General features: G+C 49.9%; 2 protein-coding genes across 3 annotated transcripts; both read right to left on the bottom strand.

Annotated features, from left to right (window-relative positions):
• Positions 1–19,585, bottom strand: LCK (LCK proto-oncogene, Src family tyrosine kinase). Of its 2 annotated transcripts, XM_053921376.1 has the most exons (14): positions 19,471–19,585; positions 9,686–9,714; positions 7,918–8,027; positions 7,522–7,603; positions 7,230–7,320; positions 6,895–6,993; positions 6,623–6,726; positions 6,291–6,440; positions 5,884–6,036; positions 5,574–5,753; positions 3,550–3,626; positions 3,307–3,460; positions 3,092–3,223; positions 1–641 (listed from the first exon to the last, which is right to left on the bottom strand). In XM_053921376.1, the coding sequence occupies exons 3-14, from the start codon at positions 8,020–8,022 to the stop codon at positions 439–441; spliced, it is 1,530 nt and encodes a 509-aa protein (XP_053777351.1). In that variant the 5' UTR covers positions 8,023–8,027; positions 9,686–9,714; positions 19,471–19,585; the 3' UTR covers positions 1–438. The 2 variants fall into 2 exon arrangements, with proteins under 2 accessions (XP_053777351.1, XP_024410286.1); XM_024554518.4 differs by lacking the exon at positions 9,686–9,714 and having other exon boundaries at positions 19,471–19,518.
• Positions 19,586–21,335: 1,750 nt separating this feature from the next.
• Positions 21,336–22,929, bottom strand: FAM167B (family with sequence similarity 167 member B). The gene is made up of 2 exons (XM_024554493.3): positions 22,470–22,929; positions 21,336–21,808 (listed from the first exon to the last, which is right to left on the bottom strand). The coding sequence occupies exons 1-2, from the start codon at positions 22,728–22,730 to the stop codon at positions 21,572–21,574; spliced, it is 498 nt and encodes a 165-aa protein (XP_024410261.1). The 5' UTR covers positions 22,731–22,929; the 3' UTR covers positions 21,336–21,571.

Here is a 22,929-nt window from a genome sequence, read left to right as displayed (position 1 = left end):
TCAACAAACAAACATTTATTGAGCTCCTGATGTGTGCCAGGCACCACAGAGGAGCATAAAGAGGTATTAGATAAGGTTGCCCCCTCAAGGAGTTTCTTGATGATCAGGGGGCAGGAAAAGTGGGTGGGCAGAGCTGGTGTTGACCACAGGCCTCTCTCCTTTCCTAGGTAGTCTCAGAAAGTGGGAGGACCCAGAAAGGGACAGCTCGGACAGGTGTCCAAGACATATGCACAGGCTGCACGTGTAGGAGACGCATGTGCAGAGCCCACACAAATGAAGAACCGGTGTATGAGACGTGAGAAGTGTATGTGTCACATGTTGGCAGATTCACACACAGACTCCCTGTGTGCATAGGCCACGTAAGTGTGGCACAAGAACTGCTTCTCCCCAGCCAGGTTGGCTAGATGAGGGCAGGGCTCCAGGCCCCGGCCAGGACTCTCAGGGCTGGGGCTGGTACTGGCCCTCCGTGGCTGTGAAGAAGTCCTCCAGCACGCTGCGCAGGTAGTCAAAGGTAGGTCGGTCCTCTGGGTGCTCCTTCCAGCACTTCATCATGATTTCGTACAGCTCCTCTGGACAGTTGTCAGGTCGGACCATGCGGTAGCCTCGCTCCAGGTTCTGAATCACCTCAGGATTGGTCATCCCTGGAGGATGATGAGAAAGGACATCAAGACTCCAGGCTTTGGAAGCCCGCAGACAGGGGCAATGTTCAGGATATTTAGCTGTTTCAGTGTGAGCACTAATCCAAGAGGATCTCTGTCTTCATCAATGGTAAGGCCTTGCTATAGGGACCTGCCAGATGTCAGCTGTGCCACTTGGAGTGTCTGCTATGGCTGAAACACTCAGTAACATACACCTGTTGGCTGTGAGACATCGGGTGAGTCACCTCACCTCTTTGAGCCTTCATTTTCTCATTTGGAAAACAGAACAAATGAGAACAGAACAGAGTTGTTGAGAGGATTGAATGAGATAGTGCCTAGAAAGCACCTAGTGCCTGAAGAAAAACTGCATATATAATACTTGTGATTATTATTATTATCATGTGGGGAAGGACATGGTGGCCAGGGCCCAGGGCAGGATCAGAGCTCACAGCCAAGACAGTGGTGAGGCCTCTCTCTAGGTTTGGGACCAGGCACATGAGATGCTACATTAGGAAGCCAGATGGACTCTGGGCCCCAGCCAAGCAGACCCTGCACCGGGCAGAGGCCTACCAGGTCCCTCCATGACCCAGACGAAATAATTCTGGGGCCAGTTCCCTCTCTCTGTGCTGGTCCTGGCCCACCCGGCAGGCTCCTAGCATGTAGACCCCGAGGAGCTGATCTGGAGAACCGCATGATCATGGCAGAAACATGTTTCTAAAGTCCCCATGTGGCCTCTTATTTCTCCTTCAGTCTTCTGAGGGGAGACTGTGACAGGCAGTTCCCAAAGATTACACCCTTACAGGGTCCTGGCAAAACAGAAGTTTCGCTCCTGCAAAGCTTGGGACTGGACCCTGCTCAAAAGACATTGTCTTCCCCAGGCTTTGTCCCTAGGAGGCCTCCAGCTACAGGTCCCTCACATTTCCAATCAGCAAATTGGAGGACACAGGCTATTAAGAGCCAAGGCTTCGAACCCATAGGCTAAATCCAGCCTAAATATAGCCTACAGACCTACTTTGGTTTGGCCTCTATAGCATTTTTAAACTCTTTGAATCAATCACTAATGTTTGGAAATGGGCAAATTTTTCTAGAGCTGCCAGTTTTGGCTTCTCTTGAAAAAACAAAATCTGGTTTTGGGGCCCCCATGGCTTAACGGCAGCCATCTGCTGGAGCAGATACAAGTTCTCCCAGGTCCCCAGTACTCCCCTTTGTCTCCCTGACCCTGAAGCCATATGTCAGTTGCCATTTATCATCACGCTTTCAATACCTTTTTTTCTTCTAACAGAGGCATTCTTTATGGATTTGCCTCTATGGGCACAGTGGAGCGGTAAGGGCCCTTGGCAGGATGACCAGAGGGGGCTTCTACCCCCAGCACTGCCCCTGGACTCTGACGGGGCAAGTCCAGAGCAGGGAAGTCCTGTAGGTTCTCTCCTGATTCTAATGTACCTTTTTTTAAATTTTTTTTTTAGAGAGGAGAAGGGAGAAAGAGAGAGAGAAACATCGATGTATGATTGCCTATACTGCATCCCCAACTGGGAACCTGGCCCCGACTGGAGAATTGAACTGGCAACCCCTTGGCTCACAGGCCGGCACTCAAGCCACTGAGCCACACCAGCCAGGGCCTAATGTGCCTTTACTGTCCTAGGAGCGAAGTTCTGTGCACACTGCTCTCAGGATGTAGTCAGCTTCTACAAATCCGGCCACTGTGCTCCGTGACCTCTGTGCCCTGTCTTTGTGTTCCACTTCCTTTCCCCAGTTTCCTAGCAAGTTCCTTTCAAAAAATTCCATCCCTGTCTTGGCTAAATGCAAGGGTAAAGGACTTTGTTCAGGAGATAAAGGGAGGGGTGAGAGAGGGTGGGAATTCGCTGTTTACATGTCTCTCTCACTCTTTAGTCACAAAGCTTCAGAGGGAAAGGAAGTCAGTGTTTAGTGAACACCTATTATGAGTTTAGCTCTTTCACAAATACTTTTGTTTTTCATATCAAGAAACAGGTGAAGTCACTTGCCCAAACTCACTTGCCCTAAGTGATTATTAATAAAAAACCCTAACACTCTTGAGTGCTTAATAAGGGCCAGATAATATTTTAACCTTACATTTTATAGATGGGAAAAGGAATGACCTGATCAAACAGAAAGTTAGTATCATAGCAGACCTGGCAATAAAAGGAGGCGTCTTGTCTTCCAGACCAGTCCCTCCCCTGCCATACTAGGCTGCCAGTGTTAGAACTAAAGAGAAGAGCTGGGATTATTGACAGGAGAGACAGAGATCCAGAGACAGAGAGGGAATCCAGCGTGGCTAATGTGGTACCTCACCGGGGATACTGGAGTCACATCTCTGAGAAGATGGAGAAGCAGCTAGAAAGTTTTCAGATTCTGAGCCCGAGAAGTGAGTGGGAAGACATGGATTTTCTTGCCCTTCTCCAACATCCTATTCAGTTCCTGTCTTTGGCCCTGACCTGGGTAAGGGATGCGGCCATGGGTGACAATCTCCGTCAGCAGGATCCCAAAAGACCACACATCCGACTTGATGGTGAAGGTCCCATAGTTAATGGCTTCTGGTGCTGTCCACTTAATTGGAAACTTGGCCCCTGAGGAGAGGCAGAGTGAGGTTACCTGGGTCTGCTTGGCCAGACCCTGTGGGCCCCAGACCTCCCTTATGTCCCACACCTACCCTCCCTGGCTGTGTATTCGTTGTCCTCGATGAGGCGTGCTAGACCAAAATCTGCGATCTTGCAGTTCAGGGTGTCAGACACCAGGATGTTGGCGGCCCTCAGGTCACGATGGATATAGTTGTGCTCTTCAATGAATGCCATGCCCTCTGCAATCTGTAGGCCGGGTACAGGTCAGTGGTCGTGGGCTGGACATCCTTACCCCACTGACGTGTGCCCATGCTCACCCTCCCAAGCCTCCTTACTTGGGCTGCCATATCCAAGAGTTTGCTGATGGTCAGCTTGATGCCGGCAGAGGTCTTCAGAAAATCCACCAGGCTCCCTGTGGGCAGAAGCAAGAGCTGCTGACCCACGTTGCCCCAGGGGGGAACCCCCAGACCCATCTCCCCTAACGGGGGATGAGGGATGGGTTGCAGAGGCAGTATCTGCCATGTAGAAAGGGAGAATAAGGGCTGAAAATGGAGGTGTATGTGTTCAGGGTGAGGATGCCTGGGAAGGTCTTTTCCCAGGGACTAGGATGGGGCATGCTTGAAAGGATCTGTAAGCTTTTTGTCACCAATAAGGTAGAGCCCATACTCCTCAGCCAGGCATCCAAAGCCCTGTAGGGTCCACTTTGTAGTTTCTTCTCTTCCCTGCCACTCCCCCCCCCACCTCTGTTACTCTTACTGCACTCACCCTAGACAATTTTGACATTTTTCACATGGACCATTGGGCTCTCACCCCAAAGTCTTTTTATTCCATCTCTGTCTGATAAAAATTCTACTTTTCCTTTCATGGCCCAGCTAGACTATTCCTCTAGGAAGCCTTCTAGATCCTATCAGACATAATAACTTATATCATCATACATCCCCTGTGACATGCTGGAACTCTCCTATGGCACAAACTCTGGTTTTCCTACTGTGCATAACTAAAAAGAGATTTCCCTGATAGCAGGCAGCTTGTTTTGTCCATCTGTGCTCCAGTGTTCAGCCCAAAGTCAGCAGCAACAAATGTGTGCTGAATGCATTAAAAAGGGCATGGGAAGAGATGCCTGGGGACCTGAGGGGCTGGGAGTTACTGGATTGGAGCTAGTGACTGCTGTCCCTTCTTAAGAGTTTAAATCTCACTGTGAAGATGACAGCAACCTAAGTGTCCCCACTATGAGTGCTGAATTAGTCACTAAAGATAAAGGCCTCACCAAGACACAGCAACTATGTGACATGTACTGCCATTCCTCCCTTAGGTCCACGGTAAACATTATTAATCGATCCTAGCACTCCCTTCCAATGAGCCTCAGAATCCTTAACACAGAACTCCAAGCAGCTACCAATTAAAGTTGGCTCACATGATAAAACCTATTTGCTATTTCCAGAATTCATCAGCCAATGAACAGCTTTTTTCCCTTCCTGAAAGAGGGAGAGATCTTGTACTTCCAAAAAATCAGAGCAAGATAACGCCCTCACTTAGCACGTAATATGTGACAGGTACTGTTCTAACTACTCTGTATGCATTAACTCTTTCATCTCCATAAAGACCTATGACGAAGTTACTATTGCATTATAAGCACCATTTTACAGATGAGGAAACCATGGCAAAGAGGAGTGAAGTTATTAGTTCCCCTTTGTGAAGCCAGAATTCTGAAGGCACAGAATTGTGAAGCCAGAATTCTAACCCAAGCAGTCCGACTCTAGAGACCTTAGTAACTTCTCTGCATTATTTCTGGGTGAACCATTTAGACTTCTGCTGTTATCCTTAGGGGAACTGAGCACCAGATGCAGGTCAGGGACTTGGCCTGTGCCATACAGTAAATCAGTGGCAAAAATTGGCCTGAAAATTCCTATTTACCTTTTTGCAGCTCTTACTGTGTCCAATAGCAGACCAAGGGAGGGGAAGGAGCTCACCCAGAACTGAAAAAGGGCTTTGGGGCAGATCTGGCCTCCCAAGGCTCAGGGTCAGAAGGGAGAGAAATGGGATTAGGGAGCCCCTCATTTCCTGAGAAAAAGCATACTTAGATCAATCAAGGTAGGGCTTTGAAGAAGGCAAAGGGACTGCAGGTCTTGGAAGATTGGGGCTGAATCCTCTTTCAGAGCCTGCCACCTTAGGCCGGGCTCTCAGAGACTCAGAGGACACATCCTCTTCTCGACACTTGAAGGCGAATATTTGGCAGCCCAGGAAAGGTCTAGCAACTTTCAGTGCTGAGCCAGAAAAAAAATCTCTCTCCATCCTCTAGATAAGGAGCAGAGGGGGCCGGCAGCGCCCCCCAGCGGCCGCGCACGGCGGCGGCGCCCACCATTCTCCATGTATTCCGTGATGATGTAGATGGGCTCCTGGGTGACCACCGCGTAAAGCCGGACCAGCCGCTTGTGTTGCAACTGCTTCATAAGGTTGGCCTCGGCCAGGAAGGCGTCGGGGGACATGCTGCCCTGCTTCAGGCTCTTCACTGCCACCTTCGTGTGCCCGTTGTAGTACCCTGGGGTGGGGAGGGGTTGGAGGAAGTCACTCGGAGCCTGGCTCCTAGACGGTCACTGTCGTGGGACTCTCACGACCTCAGCGGAGGCCTCCCCTCCCCCTTTCCCGCAGCCCTGAAGGGCCTCACTCACCCATCCAAACCTCCCCGAACTGGCCAGCCCCCAGCCGCTCCACCAGCTTCAGCGTCTCCCTGGGAACCTCCCACTCGTCCTCCCACCATGGCTTCTGAGGCTTCTGGGTCTGGCAGGGGCGGCTCAACCGCGTGCATAACCCGTCAGGATTATCTGCAAGGACAAGGGAGGGAGTAGGGCGGTGAATATGGCGGGACTCGAGCACCCTCACCCAGTCCCGTCTAGGGGAAATGGACTGGCAGGGGGTGTGCGGGGCTGTCACCCGCATCTCATCCACTGCCGGGCATGAAGGAGCATACTTAGTGATGGGTAGAGGGTATCCCCTAGAGGGCCTTGGGGGAGGCAGGCTGACAGGGCACAGGTGAAGGAGCCTCAGGCCCACGTTTGAGGGGTACTGCTGCGCTCACTGGTGTAATGGCGGACCAGCTCGTGCAGGCCGGGAAAAGTGATGCGGGGGGAGATGTAGAAGCCTCCTTTGTCCAAGTTACGGATCTTGTAATGTTTCACCACCTCTCCCTGGTTCTGGTCGAAGTCCCGGACGGACAGGGAAAACGATCCTGAATAAAAGAATGGGTAAACGAAAGCAAAACAGGGAGAGGAGGTGCCCCCCTGCGAGCGGTGCCTCGGCCACCGCGCCGCTCCCCACGGGCTCTCCAGGCCCGCACCTGGGCTCCCCTGCGCCAGCCCGCGGCCCCGCCCACCTCGGCCCCGCCCGCTGCGGCTCGGCCCCGCCGCTCACCGGCGGTGCTCTCGCTCTCCCGGATCAGGAAGGATCCGTGCGTGTTCCCGGGAGCCAGGAGTTGCCGTTCTGCATCTTTGCGGCTCAGGTTCTTGAAGAACCAGCTGCGCAAGGCAGAAGGGAAAGCCGTCATCTGTTGGAAGATTCTTCCTCCATCAGCCTTAAACATTCACCATCACCCCTCCTCTGCTGCGGGATCCCTAAATCTGCTTCCCCCGACCCATCCCACGTCGAGTTCCCACGTCGAGTTCCCACGTCGAGTTCCCACTCACGGTTCCGGCTCCAGGCTGTTGGCTTTGGCCACGAAGTTGTAGGGGATGAAACCTTCCTGGCCGGTGGTCAGGGACTGCGCCTTCCACCACTCGCCGTTCCTGAGCAACAGCAGATGGTCAGCGTGGTCTGCTCAGACTTGGACTCAGCAGCAACCCCCACGCTGAGAGCCCCAGTCATTACATGCCACCCCACCCTCCAGCTCAGCACTTTCGAGCCTCCCATTTTGTCTCAAGGGCGCAAACCAGTCAGGACCTGCAGGAGGGCTGTGGACCTGGGGATCCCTGCTTCCTCATTACTACAGGGCAAGGATGGACGGCAGAGAGGGGGCACTCACTGCTCCAGGATACGGAGCTGTTCACCCTTCTGGAAGCCCAGGTCTCCATCGTGAGAGGGATCATAGCTGTGCAGGGCGACAACCAGGTTATCTGTAAAGACAAGAAGACGTCAGGGAGAACCAACCTGAAACAGGCTGGGGGAACAGAGTTCAGGAGTTAGAGGACAGAGCACAAGACTGGGGGCAAGAGAGGCAGGACAGAGTAGAGAGTAGGTGGGGAGGAGGGCAAGGCTGCTGTACAGCCGGAAAGCCAAGGATCCTTAACTCCTAGGCCCTGCTGACTTGAGGTCACCTTGCAATGGAGAAGCTGGGGGGTTGGAGCCCTCGTAGTTGACCAGTGGGTCCCGCACCTCAGAGCCATTCCGCATGGGCAGCTGTGGAGTGGGGGATGAGAACCGAGATTAGAGAGCAGGAGGCTGGGTCGGACCCTGGCTCCCCTCCCAAATGCCCTGCTCTCCTTCACTTCTTCAGCCTGTCTGGGTCTTATCCCTGAATTTGCCAACTACTTGCTGTGTGATCTTAGGAGAGTCCCTTTCCCTCTCTGGGCCTCTTCTCCTTTCTGTGTTGCAGGGGAGAGGGCCGCTCTTTTATTTCAATGACCTATAGTGATGGTCCATTTTGTTCTGAGTTGTGCACTCCACTCAGCTCCCTCACCAACCCCCCCCCCCCACCACGTCTTGCCTCTTACCACGGACTTGCCATCCAGTGGGACTATGGGGTAATGGCAGTTCTCACATACATCGATGTTTTCCATCCAGTCATCTTCAGGGTTTGAGCTGCAGCTACAGCCCATGGTCCCTGGGGGAATGGAGAGGGGATTTAAGGGGCTCCCCCAAGATCTACTTACCCAACATCAGAAACTGGAAGTTCTAGAGGTTCTCAGACATTCCCCAGATCTGGGAACTTCCAGAAGTACCTGGGACTGCCAGCTCTCCTCCCCAGAACCCCATTCACCAGCCATAGGAAAGCTGAAATGGGGCCCAAGGTACCTACTGATGCTCCCTCTGAGCTCCCATGCCACAAATCGAGTCACACCAGGCCCCGCCTTCCCACCTGGGATGGGCAAACCGCCACAGGCACCTTTGTTAGTCTAGCTGCCCGCTTCCTGCCTCTCCCCCAGCCTCTCTCTCTGCCCATCCCCCATGTTGGGGGACTACCTACTAGAGATCACACACTTTCCCCAAGCCCTGGGGGGAGACCTCAGTTTTGATCTGCCAGTACCTGAGAGGTGTGCGTGCCCCAGCTCCTAATACAATTCCCTTCTACAGTCCAGGAAGCTGAACAGGAAAGACTCCTGCTCCCAAAAGTCAGCCATGAGGCCTCTGCCCCCTCACCCCTCCCACACACAAAGTTTCCTTCAGAGGGTTCCTTCTGCTTCTCCCCAGAAGAAAATCCTTCAGCGGCCCTATTGGTGGTAACCTTTTTCTTTGGTTGCTTGTTTTAGCAGTGGAAACTTTTTGTCAGATGAAATCAAGCAGAACCCCATAGAAAAAGCAGGCAAAAATGGAGTTGTTCTGCGTGAAGTAAAGTGGGACCTCTCTCTGAAGACCCCGAGACACCTCCTTCCCTGGGCTGCCCCTCAAACTGCTTGGAAAGCACTAGTCCTCAGATGAAGTTTAAGTTAGTGTGCATTCAAGACGCTTTAATAGCAAGATCCCCTCCGTCTATTCTGCTACAAATACACACACAAACACCCCCACCCACGCACTCACACAGCCTGTATTTTGAGCTCCTCTTGTCTCCCCCAAGCACCCCACACCATTTTCTTACTTCATGCCTTTGTACATGTGATTCCCCTGGCTTGGAATGCTCTCCTTTTGTCCATTCATTGAACTCAACCTTCCATGCTCAACTCACATATCAGCTATTCTGTGACACCTTCCCAACGCTCTTTGCTCCTACAATTCTACTCAGAGCACAATCATCACCTTAGGCACTGAGTGCCATAACTAGGCTGATTTATGTGTCAGTCCACTGGCCTCTCCCATCCCCTTTGTGAGGTGGGGGAATTCCTCAAGGACAGAACCTGTGCTTTATTTGTCTGAATGCCCCAGCACCCAGAACTAGTTGTCATTAACAAGTGCCGACTGGTATGTGGAGGGTTAATGCACAGATTCTCTCCCAGATGAGGAAAAGCGAAAGAGTTCAGCATAACCAAACCAGTAACACAAGAAACGTTAAAGAGACTTGTTTAAGAAGGAGAACAAAAAGATAAAAATATGAATAATAAAATAACAATAACTACATACCTATCAATAAGTATTTTAAGTGTAAATAAATGCTCTCATCAAAAGACATAGGGTGGCTGAATGGATAAGAAAACAAGGCTCATACATACGCTGCCAACAAGAGACCCACTTCAGGTGGAAAGACACACACAGATTGAAAGTAAAGGGATGGAAAAAGATATTTCATGCAAATGGAAATGAAAAAAAAGCTGAGGTAGCAATACTTACATCAGATGAAATAGACTGTGAAACAAAATCTGTAACAAGAGACAAAGAAGGACATTTCATATATAATAGCCACAATTTGGAAGCAACCTAAGCGTCCATCGATAGATGATTGGATAAAGAAGAAGCGGTGCATGAGTATATACAACAGAGTATTACTCCGCCAAAAACAAGAATGAAATATTACCATTAGCAACAACATGGATGGACTTAGAGGGTACTACGATAAGTGAAATGAGTCAGAGAGAGAAAAACAAATACCATATGATTTCACTTATATGTGGAATCTGAAGAACAGAATAAATAAAACATAAACAAACACATAGATACAGAGAACTGGTGGTTGCCAGGTGGAGGTGGAGGTCAAGGGGCTGGGTAGAAAAGGTGAAGTGATTAAGAACTTCAGATTCACAGTTGCGCTGGCTGGTGTGGCTCAGTGGATTGAGTGCCGGCCTGTGAATCAAAGGATCGCTAGTTCGATTCCCAGTCAGGGCATATGTCTGGGTTGTGGGCCAGGTCTCCAGTAGGGGGCACATGAGAGGCAACCACGCATTGATGTTTCCCTCTTTTTCTCCTTCCCTTCCCCTCTCTCTAAAAATAAATAAATAAAATCTTTTCAAAAAAGTTCAGATTCACAGTTATAAAATAGTTACTGAGTTGTAATGTACAACATAGAGAATATAGTCAAAAATATTGTAACAACTATGTTTGATGCCAGATGGGTACTAGACCTAGTAGGGTGATCACTTTGTAAGTTATATAAATGTCTAACCACTATATGTACACCTAAAACTAATATACTATTGAATGTCAACCATGATTGAAAATTTAAAAAATTTTTAACTCCATACAGGCCTTTATTTTTTTAAGGTTTTTAAATTATTTTTTAATGTATTTTTTTCCATTACCGTTTATCCCCCTTATAATCCCTTCCCCTCAGCAATCACCACACTGTTGTCTATGTCTATGAGTCCTTTTTCCTTTCTGAAAAACATTTTTTAAATGCAGGTTCTCCCATATGCAAAGGTCTTAGCAACCACAAATCTAATCTGATTTTAGGTGAACAAACCAAGGCCCAGAGAGGCCTGCTTAAATTCACATAACTTTTCTGGCTAGAACAAAGCTAGAATTGTTAATCCATGCTGGGCCCAAGTAGAAGTGGAAGCAGTGGAGGTTTGAGTTAGCAAAACGTAAGCACATATGTCAATTATAGCTCAATTTAAAAATAAATAAATAAAAAGACTCAAGGGCAGGCCATAGAGTCAGAGAGACCTAAGTTCAAACCCTGGTTCTGACACTTACTATGTGACTTTGCTGAAATCATTCTTCCTAAATCTCCCTTCACTTTTTCTGTTAAATGGGGATCATCATCGCCCCATAAACTTACATAAATGTTAGCTTAGTTTAGAGCTTAGAAAGACTTCCATCAATGACCATTCTGCCCTACCAATCCCTGCTTTGGAGGGTGGGAGGACAGTACTGGTAAATAATCCTCTTTGCTTTAAGCTCCCCTTTCTTCCTTTCTTTCTCTTTCTTTCTTTCCTTTTCTTTTCTCTTTTTTATTTTTTTAGATTATATTTATTTATTTTTAGAGAGAAGGGAAGAGGGAAAGAAAGAGAGGGAGAGAAACATCAATGTGTGGTTACCTCTTGCCCACGCCCCCAACTGGGGACCTGGCCTGCAACCCAGGCATGTGCCCTGACTAGGAATCGAACCAGCGACCCTTTGGTTCGCAGGCCAGCACTCAATCCACTGAGCCACACCAGCCAGGTCTCTTTTCTCCTTTTTAATTTATTGATTTTCCAGAGAGAGAGGAAGGGAGAGAGAGAGAGAAATATCGATTTGTTGTTCCACCTATTTATGCATTCATTGGTTGATCCTTGTATGTACCCTGATGGGAGATCAAACCAACAACCTTGGTGTATGGGGACAATGCTCTAACCAACTGAGTTACCTGGCCAGGGCCAAGCTCCTGTTTCTTACACTAAGATACGCATAACCTCTCATGGGTATGAGTCACCCGTGTGCATCCTCCCAGAGCATCTTTCTCAACCTTCTTCATGTAGTTAAACCTACATCTATAAGAGGAAAATGCAAAATATACATGGAATTTTAAGCCAAATCAAGGAAAAGGGGACACATTCGCTATTCCCCCTACTGTTTAGGAGTCCTGGAGGGCAGTGGGGTAGATGTTAGAGAAACCCTTTCAGTCACAGTTCCTTCATCTGTGGCTGCAAATGGCTTTTTGACTGCTACTTTTATTACTGCCAGGAACTGGTTAGTAGCAAAAGTGCCCAGAAAAGGACTGATGACAACCTAGAGTCAGCCTAAGATGAGCTGAGCCATGCGGTAAGGTCGCAAGCATCCTGTTGTTTGCAACACTCGAACAGGCCTTGGAAAACCACAGGTTGGTTATGTTGCAGTGAGAACGCCAGTACCAGATGGAGTGTGGATTGAGATCAGTGAGGTCTCTTCCAAGCCTCCTTAGAGGCTTCCGAAAAGGGTAGGAGAAAGCCCTGGCTAGTGTGGCTCAGTTGACTGGGTGTCATCCAGTGGAGCAAGAGGTCTTGGGTCAATTCCTGGTCGAGTCACACGCTTGGGTTGGTTTGGTCCCCATACTGGACGCGTGCGAGAGGCACCCTGTCAGAGGCAGTCAACTGATGTTTCTCTCCCTCTCTTTCTCTCTCCCTTCCCCTCTCTCTAAAAATAAATAAATAAAATCTTAAAAAAAAAAAAAAAGAAAGAAAGAAAGAAAGAAAGAAAGCAAGCCTGGAGGAGAGGCCAGTAGAAGGGCAGAAGAAATCTAGACTGAAGATCATGGGGCTGGTACCTGGTCCAGTCTGGGGTTACCTGGGGAGGGAAAAGAATCCACAAGGCCTTGGGTTAGGATCCAGGGGGTCATGCAGACAGCACCCGCTCCTGGACTGAATCTGGGCCTTCCAGAGAGGACCCGACATCCCTAAAGGCGAGGACCACGAGTGCCAAACAGTCAAGCTGTGTTAAATTAAGCCGAAAGGAACTCTAAGTGTGCAAGTATCTGACCCCTGGTGTTTCTTCGGTGCCTTGTTTTATGCTCCTGAGGTCCTCCGGCTGCAGGTAGCAGACCTGCTCTCTACAAAGGGTGAGCATTGGAGTATAGGGCCTGGCGGCACTCAGGAGACCCTAGGACCTGTGGATGGCAGCGATTATTCTGGTGAGGGGCAGAAGCCACGGGCAGTGACATGCTCCCAGGAGGTCCCAGGATAATGCTGTAGGTCTGCAGGTCATTTCAATATTTTAACAATCTGAAGGGAAATTGTATTATTATTTGTTTCTAAGTTTGATAAATTGTAATTATTGTTTCCTCAGTGCCAACTTAGTTAAGTCTCTGATTAAAATTTGAACTAGTAACCAAGAAAATTGGTACCTAAATGAGGTAGTGTAATGGCAAAAACTTCAAAATCATGAGCTCCATGGTTGTGGGAGGGGGCGGGGGGGGGCAAGCATGACAGGGGAAGGGCAAAGGAGTCCTCGGGAGGGGAGGGTTCAGATGCACTAACGCAGTGCACCGGCTTCATTTTAGACATGGAAAAGCTAGGCGTCAGAGAAGTTAAGTGATTTTCCCAATAGGACACGAGGACTCTCGGCAGAGGCGCGACTCAAATCAGGGCCCCACCTCCTCCACCCAGGTGCTCTCCTCAACTTTTGATTCCCTGGGAAGTCTAAAGCGGGTGGGGGATCCTGAGAGGTCATGGAAGAAATGGGCAGGGAGGTGGGTCTGACAGAGTGGGGTCCACTCTTCACCAAAAGTGTAATCATTGTGCTGTTAACAAAGTCCTTTCTCTTCAAGGTTCTCCCTCTACCTAGAATGGGCGTTTCCGAGCGTACATTTCTCTGACGGGTGGGTGCAAGTCCATGCATGTGGAGGCCTGTGATTCAGTGAGCATCGTGCTAATGCGCGCAGAGCCATGCGTGTGTATGAATCGTGGGTGCAGGCGGATGTATACAAAATGGGGGTATATGTAGTTTGTGCCTGTCCCTGTGTAATTGTGAGATCTTATACGCATATGTCTTTTTATATAAAATATGAGTCCCATTCTTCTGGTCTTTGTTTGACTGATATTGCTGAATAGCCAAAATGGAATAACCAGGTTAATAAATGAGGTCAGTAAAAAGAAAATCAAAATTAAAGCTTAATATAAATTTCTCATTGTCTGGAAAAAAAAAAAGAAGAGAAAAAAAATTCAAGGAATCCCCAGGGCTCTCAGCACCAGCAATGAGGGCAGATTCTGGGGTGAATAAAACAGGGCATTGTCTTCTCCCAATGCAGGAATTCAAGGTCAACAGCAGGAATTTGTAGATTCTAGACCTCCTATGCCTAGGGTCTGGAGTGTTCTCTGGTCGACCTCAAGGCTGCCCGTGGTCCCCAGGACATTTTGTGCCAATCAGAAGGGCCATTCCTCCCTGGGGTTAAATAATTTGGACAGCAGAGGGTTAGATTTCAGTCCCCAGCCCCTCTTGGCCCTCAGTGAAATGCCCAGCACGCACAGTGGTCCTGCTATGTAGAACTGGTCAAAAACCCCAGGCGGTGGGAAGTCCTGGGCTAGATTTTCTCGTCCCAGGCTTGTTTAGGAATCACATCAGGATGAGTTCTGATTCTTGCTAACTTTTACTTTTATGAATTCCTTAGACATTATTGTACACATTATCTGGCCTGGCTGGCCCTAGAATGTGTTTTGCCTCCTTACCAAAAAAAGGCAATACTTTTCCTCCCTTCAACTATTCATGTATTAACATTCTGTCCAAAATGTGTGCCAGCTTCTTGCCTGGGTTTCTCAGGTGAACCCTGTAGGTCAAGAACAAGCAGCTATGCCACTGCAGACTACTGATGTACTCTGGGCCACCTTGTGGCAAAATCAGTCAGGAATAACTTCCCTGGCCTTTTTCTTTGGCCAAGATTTGGTTATTGGCAAAGGCACAAATGCTCAATGAAGAGTTTTAGCTACAGATGCCCACATAGAATTCAAGAATCAGGGTTGGCAGGCATGGGAAGTAATTTTTGCTGGGTGAAACAGGGATGTGTCCTGAGTTGCCTGCTTTTTCCAGATGTTCCTTTTTAATAGAATGCCACTTTTGAATGGACTCTGTGAGTTCAGAGTTCCCAAAAATAGAGGACAAAAAGATGAGTCTTCTCTTACATGTAAACCAGTTGGATTTATTCTCACAAACTAGGAGTGGCTTCAACATAGAACTGATTCTGCTAGTTCAGTGTTGCCATAAACGAGGGCTATAGAGCAGTTATTCTAAAGCTGGCATTTTTGGCAGAGGCCCTCCAACTAGTAATTTACATGTACTTAGTAATCCCGTATGGCGGGCCCCTCCCTCACGCACCGCTGTGTGCATTTGGTGTCACGGAGATGTTATCAGAACGAAGCCTTACTTACAGCTTGACAATCCATGTTGCTTTATTAAACTTTCTGAGAGTCTGCAGGTCACGGAAGCTCAGCTCACAGCAGCCATGTCATAGTGACCCAAGTTCAGTCCAAGGCCTCCTAGTCACTTACTGGCAGAGGGCCTTTGGGCAGGTAACTAAATCTTTCCCAGCTTCCCTCAGTAACTTCTACAAAATGAGAATAAAAATAGGGCCCACATCTAGGGCTATTGTGAGCATTACATATGATATATAGACGATGCCACAGAGCAAAGTGCTTAACACGGTGCTTGGCATACAGTAAGGACTAAATTAATGAGAATAATAATTATTTGAAGATTGCATGAACGTTTCATTACACCAGTGTTAAACATTTTCCAGACTGAAATGATGAATCATTTTTCTTTCTTTCTTTTTTTTATATTTTGGCACTTTCACGGACCACCTTTTCACCTTTAATATATTTACTTAAAATGAAACTTTACTGCAATTAATAGAAAACTAGTATCACCAGCCATAAATAGACATTAGTATACAGTATATGTTAAAATAAACACATAACATAATACACGAATTTGCATTTGTAAACGTCCATTCATTACCCCCGACAATCACTCACCCACAGCAACGGTGCAGACTGTATTTTGGGGGCTGCTGTGCCGTGAGGCAACTTGGAGCTCAGGCCTGTGTTAGTGAGTTAGGGGAGGCACAATTTTCTTAATTCTCTAGCCTAGTGACAAAATTTAATAGGCGTTCCTTATGTGCCAAGTTCTGATCTCGCACTGGGGACGCAGAGGGAGCAAATACACAAGCTTCCGTTCACCTGGCCCTGCCCTCTGTGACTGAGGTGGGTGCCCCTCTGGCAGGTCACTCACTCCATTTTCACAGGAAGCCAAAAGGCCTCTGTTCAGCTCACTGATCGGCGATGTATGTGACTCCCAACATTACTGACAATACCAACCGGCGACACTTGCCAGGAAATAGGAACTCAAAATCACCACAGTTACCCACGTACCAAGTTAACAACGGTTAGCTAACACTTAAAAAGATGGGGTAGATTTCCATGTGTTGACATGGAAAGACGTTCTAGATATAACATGGTAAAAAGTTACAGAACAGAATACAGAGTATAAACCTGTTTGCATTTAAATATGTATATATAGGAGATTCTTTTAAGCTGGGTTCCATGCTATGCCTTTATTTGCATGATTTCACGTAATTCTCATAATAATCCTATGAAGTAAGTGCTATTATTATCCCCATTTTACAAATGCAAAAACTGAGGCCCATACAGGGTGAAGCGATTTGTCTGATGCCTCATCACAAACAAATCAGTGGTGGGCGGCCTTCGAACCTGGGTCTACCTGCCTCCAGAGACTCGGCTCTTAACCGCGAGGCTTCTCAGTAGTCATACGTAGGAAATTCTGGAAGGATGCACACCCAATTGTCCCCAGTGAGCATCTCCCAGGAGTGGGATTGGAGGGAGCTGCATTTCATCTATTTCTTTATATGCCAAGCCCTGGCTGGTGTGGGCTAGGTCCCCAAGTGGGGGCATAGGAGAGGCAACCATTTGATGTATCTCTCGCACATCGATGTTTCTCTTCTTCTCTTTCTCCCTCCTTTCCCCTCTCTCTAAAAGTAAATAAATAAAATCTTTATACGCCTCTATACTGTTTGAATTTAAAAAATTCAAACCCTGTGCTAATTTTTGTGCTTGAAAAACAGAAAACAACCAGACCACCCTCAGTGCAAACACTCTGCTAAGAGACACAATCATTTGAGGACGATCAACTCTACAGCCCACCCCTCCATTCCTTTCCTTGTCTGAAAAGGCATAGGCATGGAAGAAGTGGTACTGGGAAAGAAAAAGGTCCTGTGATCGAGGAAGTTCAGGAAACTCTGGGTCAGACAAATCAATCTGGCTCTTTCTCTGGAGGGACTTGTAGAGCTTTAACAAGCTCGCGTTCACCGTGAAGCCAATACAGGACAGTTTGCCGCGGAGGCCATGTTGATATGACCCCAGAACCCTTTTCTTTCCCGGTGCCTCACAGAACTAGCGTTCTTTAGGACAAGCACTGGAAATGCAACTCCAGATACTTTCAAGCCAACACTGAAGTTTGTTGTTACAGGAGGCCACATCCCTGGATGGTATCTTGGACCGGCCTGTCCCCATGCCGCCCACACACCAGCTTCTCTCAGCATTGTTTTCACTGAATGAAGCTTGGCCTTGAAGTTGTCAGCTTGCGGGGGTGTGTATGGATTTGTAGGGTCCAGTGTGTGTTGTACGTGTAGTCCCTGCCTCTGCCCCTGCACATACACGCACACATACCTTTTCCAATGACGATATGTATGGTGTTTGGGATGGGGAGGGGGTGTGAGTGTGTGTGGTTGTGTGGGGGACCCTCCTCTAAAGTAGACCTGCAGCCTAATCGACAATTCTCACACCCACTATACACAGGAAACAAGCTCATTTGCAAAGCCACACCACAAGTGTGAGGGAATGGGTGGTGTGCTGGCCTGCCAAGTGCTGAGCAGGAGTAATTCTGGGTGTGGACTGCCCTCCCTTTGGTGCACACTTGCAGGAGGAGAGAGTACCAAACCTCTGTTTAGCACCTACTATGTGTCAGGTATTACCCACAGCATATCATAGTCAGTATTTTCCTCTTCGATTAGCCACAAGCACTCTGTACGGGAGCGATTCATTATTGCTTCTTTACAGATAAGTAAACTGGAGTTCGGAGAGGCGAAAACACTTGTTCAAGAAAATGGCAGATCCGGAATTGTACCTGGGACTTCCTGCCTCTGAAACGCGTGTTTTTTGCACTGGCTCTCCCGCATTTGGTTTTGATCTGAGGTCTCTGCCCTCAAGGTACGCAAGGAACAGAGCCCAGAGACAGTGACCTTGGCTTCACGTTTTAGGTACTCTCCAAAACAGGTTTTTGTCCTCAGAACTTCCTTCACTCTTCCAGGAAGCCTTCTCCAAATCGCCTAAGCAATGTCTTCTCCCATCCTCTCAACGTTCAGCCTATCCTTTCGCCCCATCGCCTGGCCCTTTTTCCCTCTGAGAAGAACATCTGACCCTCAGCCCGGAGTCATCTATCAGCACAGGCTGGTAGGGGGCTTAGGGGACTATTTAAGCCTGCCCAGGGTGTGGATAAGCCTCGGTCAAGTGCAGGGAGAGCCAGTGTGCTCCCTGGCTCCCACAAAAGCCTGCAGTTCTGGAGCTAGGCACAGAAGCAAGGTTGGCATATGCTGACTAGATGGAAAATGTGCGTCAAGAAAACTTCCAATGGCAGGGGAAACGTGGAGAGTCTGGAGCAGGTGGGGACTCCCCCCATAATCTGAAGCCTGAGAGACAATGAGGGGGTGGGAAGGTTGCTGAATATGCTTTCCTGGGCCTCCACCTTGCTGGGGTTTGAGCAGGAATCCACAGGACCAACTGGCCCTACAAATGCCACGGCTGTGTGCATGGGGCTATGGAAGCGAGCAATCGAGGGGAGAGAGGAGGGCATCCGTGACACTTAGCAGGGGCAGGAGTGGTAACTTTCCAGATGGAAGTTCACACGTTCCTTATCCAAGGCCAACCGCACCCCTGTCTGGGATAAAAATAGCCCTTCCTCTCTCCCTTTCCCCTCTTTCCCTCAGCTCCAACTTCCCAGCTTCCGGTCAGATACTTCCACCCTGGAGGCCCCATTGCAGATGATAAATATGTCCTCACACATCCATCCACTCCCAAAGGGAGACTCCCCCCTCTCTCAGGCAATGCTGGTCACTGAGGCTAAAATTACTTCACTTGTGTCCATCTGGAGGCTCTGGGCGACTCTGGTCTCTCTCAAGAGATTCTTGTTACTGGGATCTGCCCCAGCAACCAGAAGGATTCCTGGGTCCCTTCACTAGAGCCTGTCCATTGCACTGCTCCATGGGAGGGGGTCACAGCCTAGACCATCACTCTTTCCCAAGACCTGGCTCTGCCACTGCGTGGCTGCGGGGAGGGAGTGCCTGGCCCTCTCGGGGTGTTGGGCGGCTCATCCATCATGGGATGAAGGATGGACTTGGGGATTGTATACGTGCTGCCAAAGCGAGCATGGACTTGGGGATTTCTGAAGGCCTTTTTAATACCTGACAGTCCAGGTACTAGATCTCCCAGCGAGGGGGAGACCACGGTGAGCAGTGTGGCAGAACCAAGAGCCAACACTACACTGGAAAGAGGATCTGGCTGCATTGCATGCCTACTACCTGACCTCCAGCAAGGTTCTTCAGTCCCCTAGCCTAAAGGGCTGCTGCACACCCAAGTAGCCTGGCACCATGGTGAAATGAAGCCCCCTGCTATGAGGCCCCCCACCACAGCCCCTGAACCCCTGTTCCCAGGACTCCTTACCTGCCCAGCCCAGGAGCCCTCTGGCCCCATTCACATGGTCCTCCTGGCCTAGCTTGGCTGCCCAGACAGTTTCAGCTCCCCTCGCCGTCGTAGCCACCACCTGACTCCTCGCGCCCACGTCCCACCCTGACTTCCTGCCTCCTCCTGAGGGCTCTGCAGCCAACCGGGCCCCAGCAGCCCAACCACAAGCCTCCAGCACCCAGAGCTTCCTGCCACCATAGCCCCCCATTCTTCAGTCCCTGAGGGTCCTGTACATCTCCAGGCCCAGCCCTACTCACGCTGAGGGTGGCACTTGGAGGGGAAGGGAGGATATTTGGGGGAATCTCCCTTCAGGGCACACCTGGACAAGAGATCAAGGGCAGCTTTAAACCCCAATGAGCAGGGGCAAGCAGACAGACACACACTCTGTGTCAGAGAAAGACGAGAAGCACTGTTGTCACAGTCTGAGAGCTGGAGGACCCTTTTACCACAGTCTGAGGCAAAGGGAACATCACTTCAGTGGCAGAGGAAGAGACCAGGGTCCCTGCTAAGTAGTTGGGGATAGTCAGGTGTCTGGCTAACAGGACTGCTGCAGCCAGAATAACAGCTACATCATTTCAGGGCAGCGGACAACGGCTTTATTATAGTCAGAGGGTTGGCTGACACTCCTCCAACGGAGACAGGACGCTGGACAACAAGCTGTCTAAGGAAGCGTCTGCGGGACAACACTCACTAATTATGGTTGGAGAGCAGGGGGTCACTTCTAATTCAGGTAGAGGCAAGGCCACAGACCCTGTTAAAGGTGCGGGGCCTGACACCATCTCCTGCAACAGGTGGAAGACAGATCAAACCCCCTTCCTCGGGCACCCAGCTGCAGGAAGCAGACTGGCAGCACTTTTCGTTATAGGCAGGAGACAGGAACCCTGTCTCGAACAGCAAGCAGGCCAAGAATCTCCCTTTAACCTAAGGCCACACACTGAGGCTGGCACCCGTCACAGGCTGAGGGCCAGGTCATCAGTGTTACGAGAAACTGCTGGTAGCCTTTATCAGGCCCGAGAGAGCCTTAACCCCTCCCAGAAAAAAGTATAGATGCGTCACCAACCCATGAGCTACACTGAGTGAGCAGGTTGGGGGAAGGGAGCCCACAAAGCATTGTTGGGGTTTGTGAGGTGGAAGCTGATGCTGTGTACACCTCAGCTGCTGAGAGAAGGGGGAGACAGGAAATGGGTGGGGGGAAGAGGAAGCCTGAGTTGGAAAGTCAGACAAAGAGGGTAACACAGAAACAAAAGCTAAGAGATACAAAGTTTAAAAAAAAAAAAACAACCTACAGTGACAGAGTGCAGAGTCTGGGCTACAGGCCTCAGCCAGCCCCCCTTGTTATGAACCTAAGCACCTCACAGGAAATCTCTGGGCCTCTGCACAGTAGTACTACCACTGGGACGGTAATGATAAGCAATTGGTAGTTCACGTTTATAGAGTGCTTACTATGCATTATCGCACGTAAGACATGTCCACCTGCTTGGGGAGTGAGAACTAGCACTTGCGTTTTAGAGGTAAAGAAACAGATTCAGAAATTAAGGGGCCTCCTCAGGGTCCGATAGAATGGTGGGGCCAGCTCTGAACCTGGGCCTATCAGATGCTGCATTCTTCAGCTGCCCATTTACCCAAGTCACCTTCCACGGGGGTCATTTAGGATTTTAAGGTCTTTCCCAGTTCTGATCTTGACAAGATAGATAGCTAGAGCTAGAGCTGTGGAGGAGATGGGGATCGATTAATTCATGTCCACCCTAAATCCAGACCTTCCTGCAATGGAAACCCTGGTCTCAGCAACAGAAGACGTTCAGAGACCTTGGTCTGAATAAATGAAAAGAGACCTTGATGGGAAGCAGAGAGAGCATTTATTGAGGAGACTGGGGGTCTGTAAGCTCCTCCTCCCCACCCCCACACACAGCTGGGGCAGCAGCAGGAAGAGGATGCTGGCTGGTGCTTTATGCTCCTAGTTCTGAGTGTACCCACCAACCCCCACCCCTGCCAGGTGCTGGCGCCTCTGGGGCACCTCTCGCTTCCCCCTGTCCAGGAGGGGAAAGGGTAGCCGGTGGCTCAGTAGACACGCAGGTTCTGCTCAGCAGAGGGTGAAGCGCCGAGTGCTGATGTTCATGCGTGTGAGGCCGAGGTGCCGCAGCGGCGGGGCCAGGGCCAGGGCCAGGCCGGCCCCTGGCTCCAGCTGCAGCTCTAGCTCGGCCTCGTCCAGCAGCTCTTGGTGCAGGTGACAGGCTTGGTCCACCTTCAGCCGGTGCAGCTGGGCCCGCAGGCGAAGCAGCTGCCTCGCCAGCTGCCGGTCCTGAGCCTGCATCTCCCTCTGCGGTCGAGAGGGGGCATCAGCGGGCTGCATCGGCCCTCAGCTGCTCTCGCCCGGTTCTTCCCTTCCTGTCAACACCCTGGGTCTTTGCACTGTGGCTGTGTCCTCCAGCTTAATTCCTCCCCATCTCTCTGTGCTTGCTCCACACTGGTGTTTCTAAAACCAAGCTAAGAAGCCATTATTAAACAAATACTGGTGCCCGGGACCCCATTCCAGATAATGAAGTGGAATCTCCAACTGGGAGTCAGGGCCTCTTGATACCTAACACATGTTAAGAGCCACCTACCCAACATTCACGTCCTCAGATTCTGCCTCCATTGTGGTCAGTGTCTCATTTTGTACTTCACAGTACCTTTGAGTATAGCAATTCCCAGAGTAGGGGAACCCATGCCCTCCCCATCTACAACCGGTGCCCTGAAGGGCAGGCTCTGTCCCTTCAACCACAGAAGCGCAAGGTCGGTAGACTGAATGGAATCCTTCAGCAAGTCTCCCTGAATAAAACACTGAGCAAATGCATTCCTGACCCCTCAGCCCCTGAACACAGCCACAAGAATGGACAGTTGCTAGAGGTGGGGTGTGTTCTCATCCCTGCCCCACACCTGTGGTCTTGGAGGATTATCTCTAAGGCCCTCTGCAAGGCTGCCCACCCCACCAGACTCACCAGCTCCCGTCGGAGCCATTCCAGGGCAGAGTCCATTGAGCCGAAGCCACAGATGGCCCCAGGTTCCCCCGGCCCAGGTGCAGCTCGGGCCCTGCGCCAGGTCTGGCTCTGGACCTGGGCCGTCCACTCCAGATACGAGGGCCGCCGTGTTTGCAGCCGCAGCTTGGCCGTAAGTGCCTTCACGGAGTCCAGGCTCTCTTCCTCCTCATCCTCCTCATCTTCTTCACCCACTGCCTGGAATTTCAGTGGCCCCAGGGACATGGTAAATTTGGGGGGAGTGACAGAACAAGGCTGCAGCTCTGGGGTTAGGGAAGGGCTGGCAATATTGCCCAGGGAGAGGTGGCAGAAGCTGAGGGTGAGAGAAGGGTGCCAGGGAGTAAGCGACAGTAAATGTTCAGGGTGGGGTGGGGAGGCTAAGTATGTCAGGGTGAATGAGGAGATGGGCGTGGGAGACAGTGTG

Source organism: Desmodus rotundus, chromosome 3 (assembly GCF_022682495.2).
Source record: "Desmodus rotundus isolate HL8 chromosome 3, HLdesRot8A.1, whole genome shotgun sequence".
NCBI classification, from domain to species: domain Eukaryota; kingdom Metazoa; phylum Chordata; class Mammalia; order Chiroptera; family Phyllostomidae; genus Desmodus; species Desmodus rotundus.
This window is presented reverse-complemented; position numbering and strand designations above follow the sequence as displayed.

Coding starts and splice junctions, on each gene's coding strand:
- LCK (XM_053921376.1), bottom strand. CDS start 8,022: ATGGGCTGTAGCTGCAGCTCAAACCCTGAAGATGACTGGATGGAAAAC. Junction 7,321..7,521: donor CCCAGCTTCTCCATTGCAAG/GTGACCTCAAGT, acceptor TTGTCTTTACAG/ATAACCTGGTTGTCGCCCTG. Junction 6,727..6,894: donor AACAGCCTGGAGCCGGAACC/GTGAGTGGGAAC, acceptor TGCCTTGCGCAG/CTGGTTCTTCAAGAACCTGA.
- FAM167B (XM_024554493.3), bottom strand. CDS start 22,730: ATGTCCCTGGGGCCACTGAAATTCCAGGCAGTGGGTGAAGAAGATGAG. Junction 21,809..22,469: donor AATGGCTCCGACGGGAGCTG/GTGAGTCTGGTG, acceptor TCTCGACCGCAG/AGGGAGATGCAGGCTCAGGA.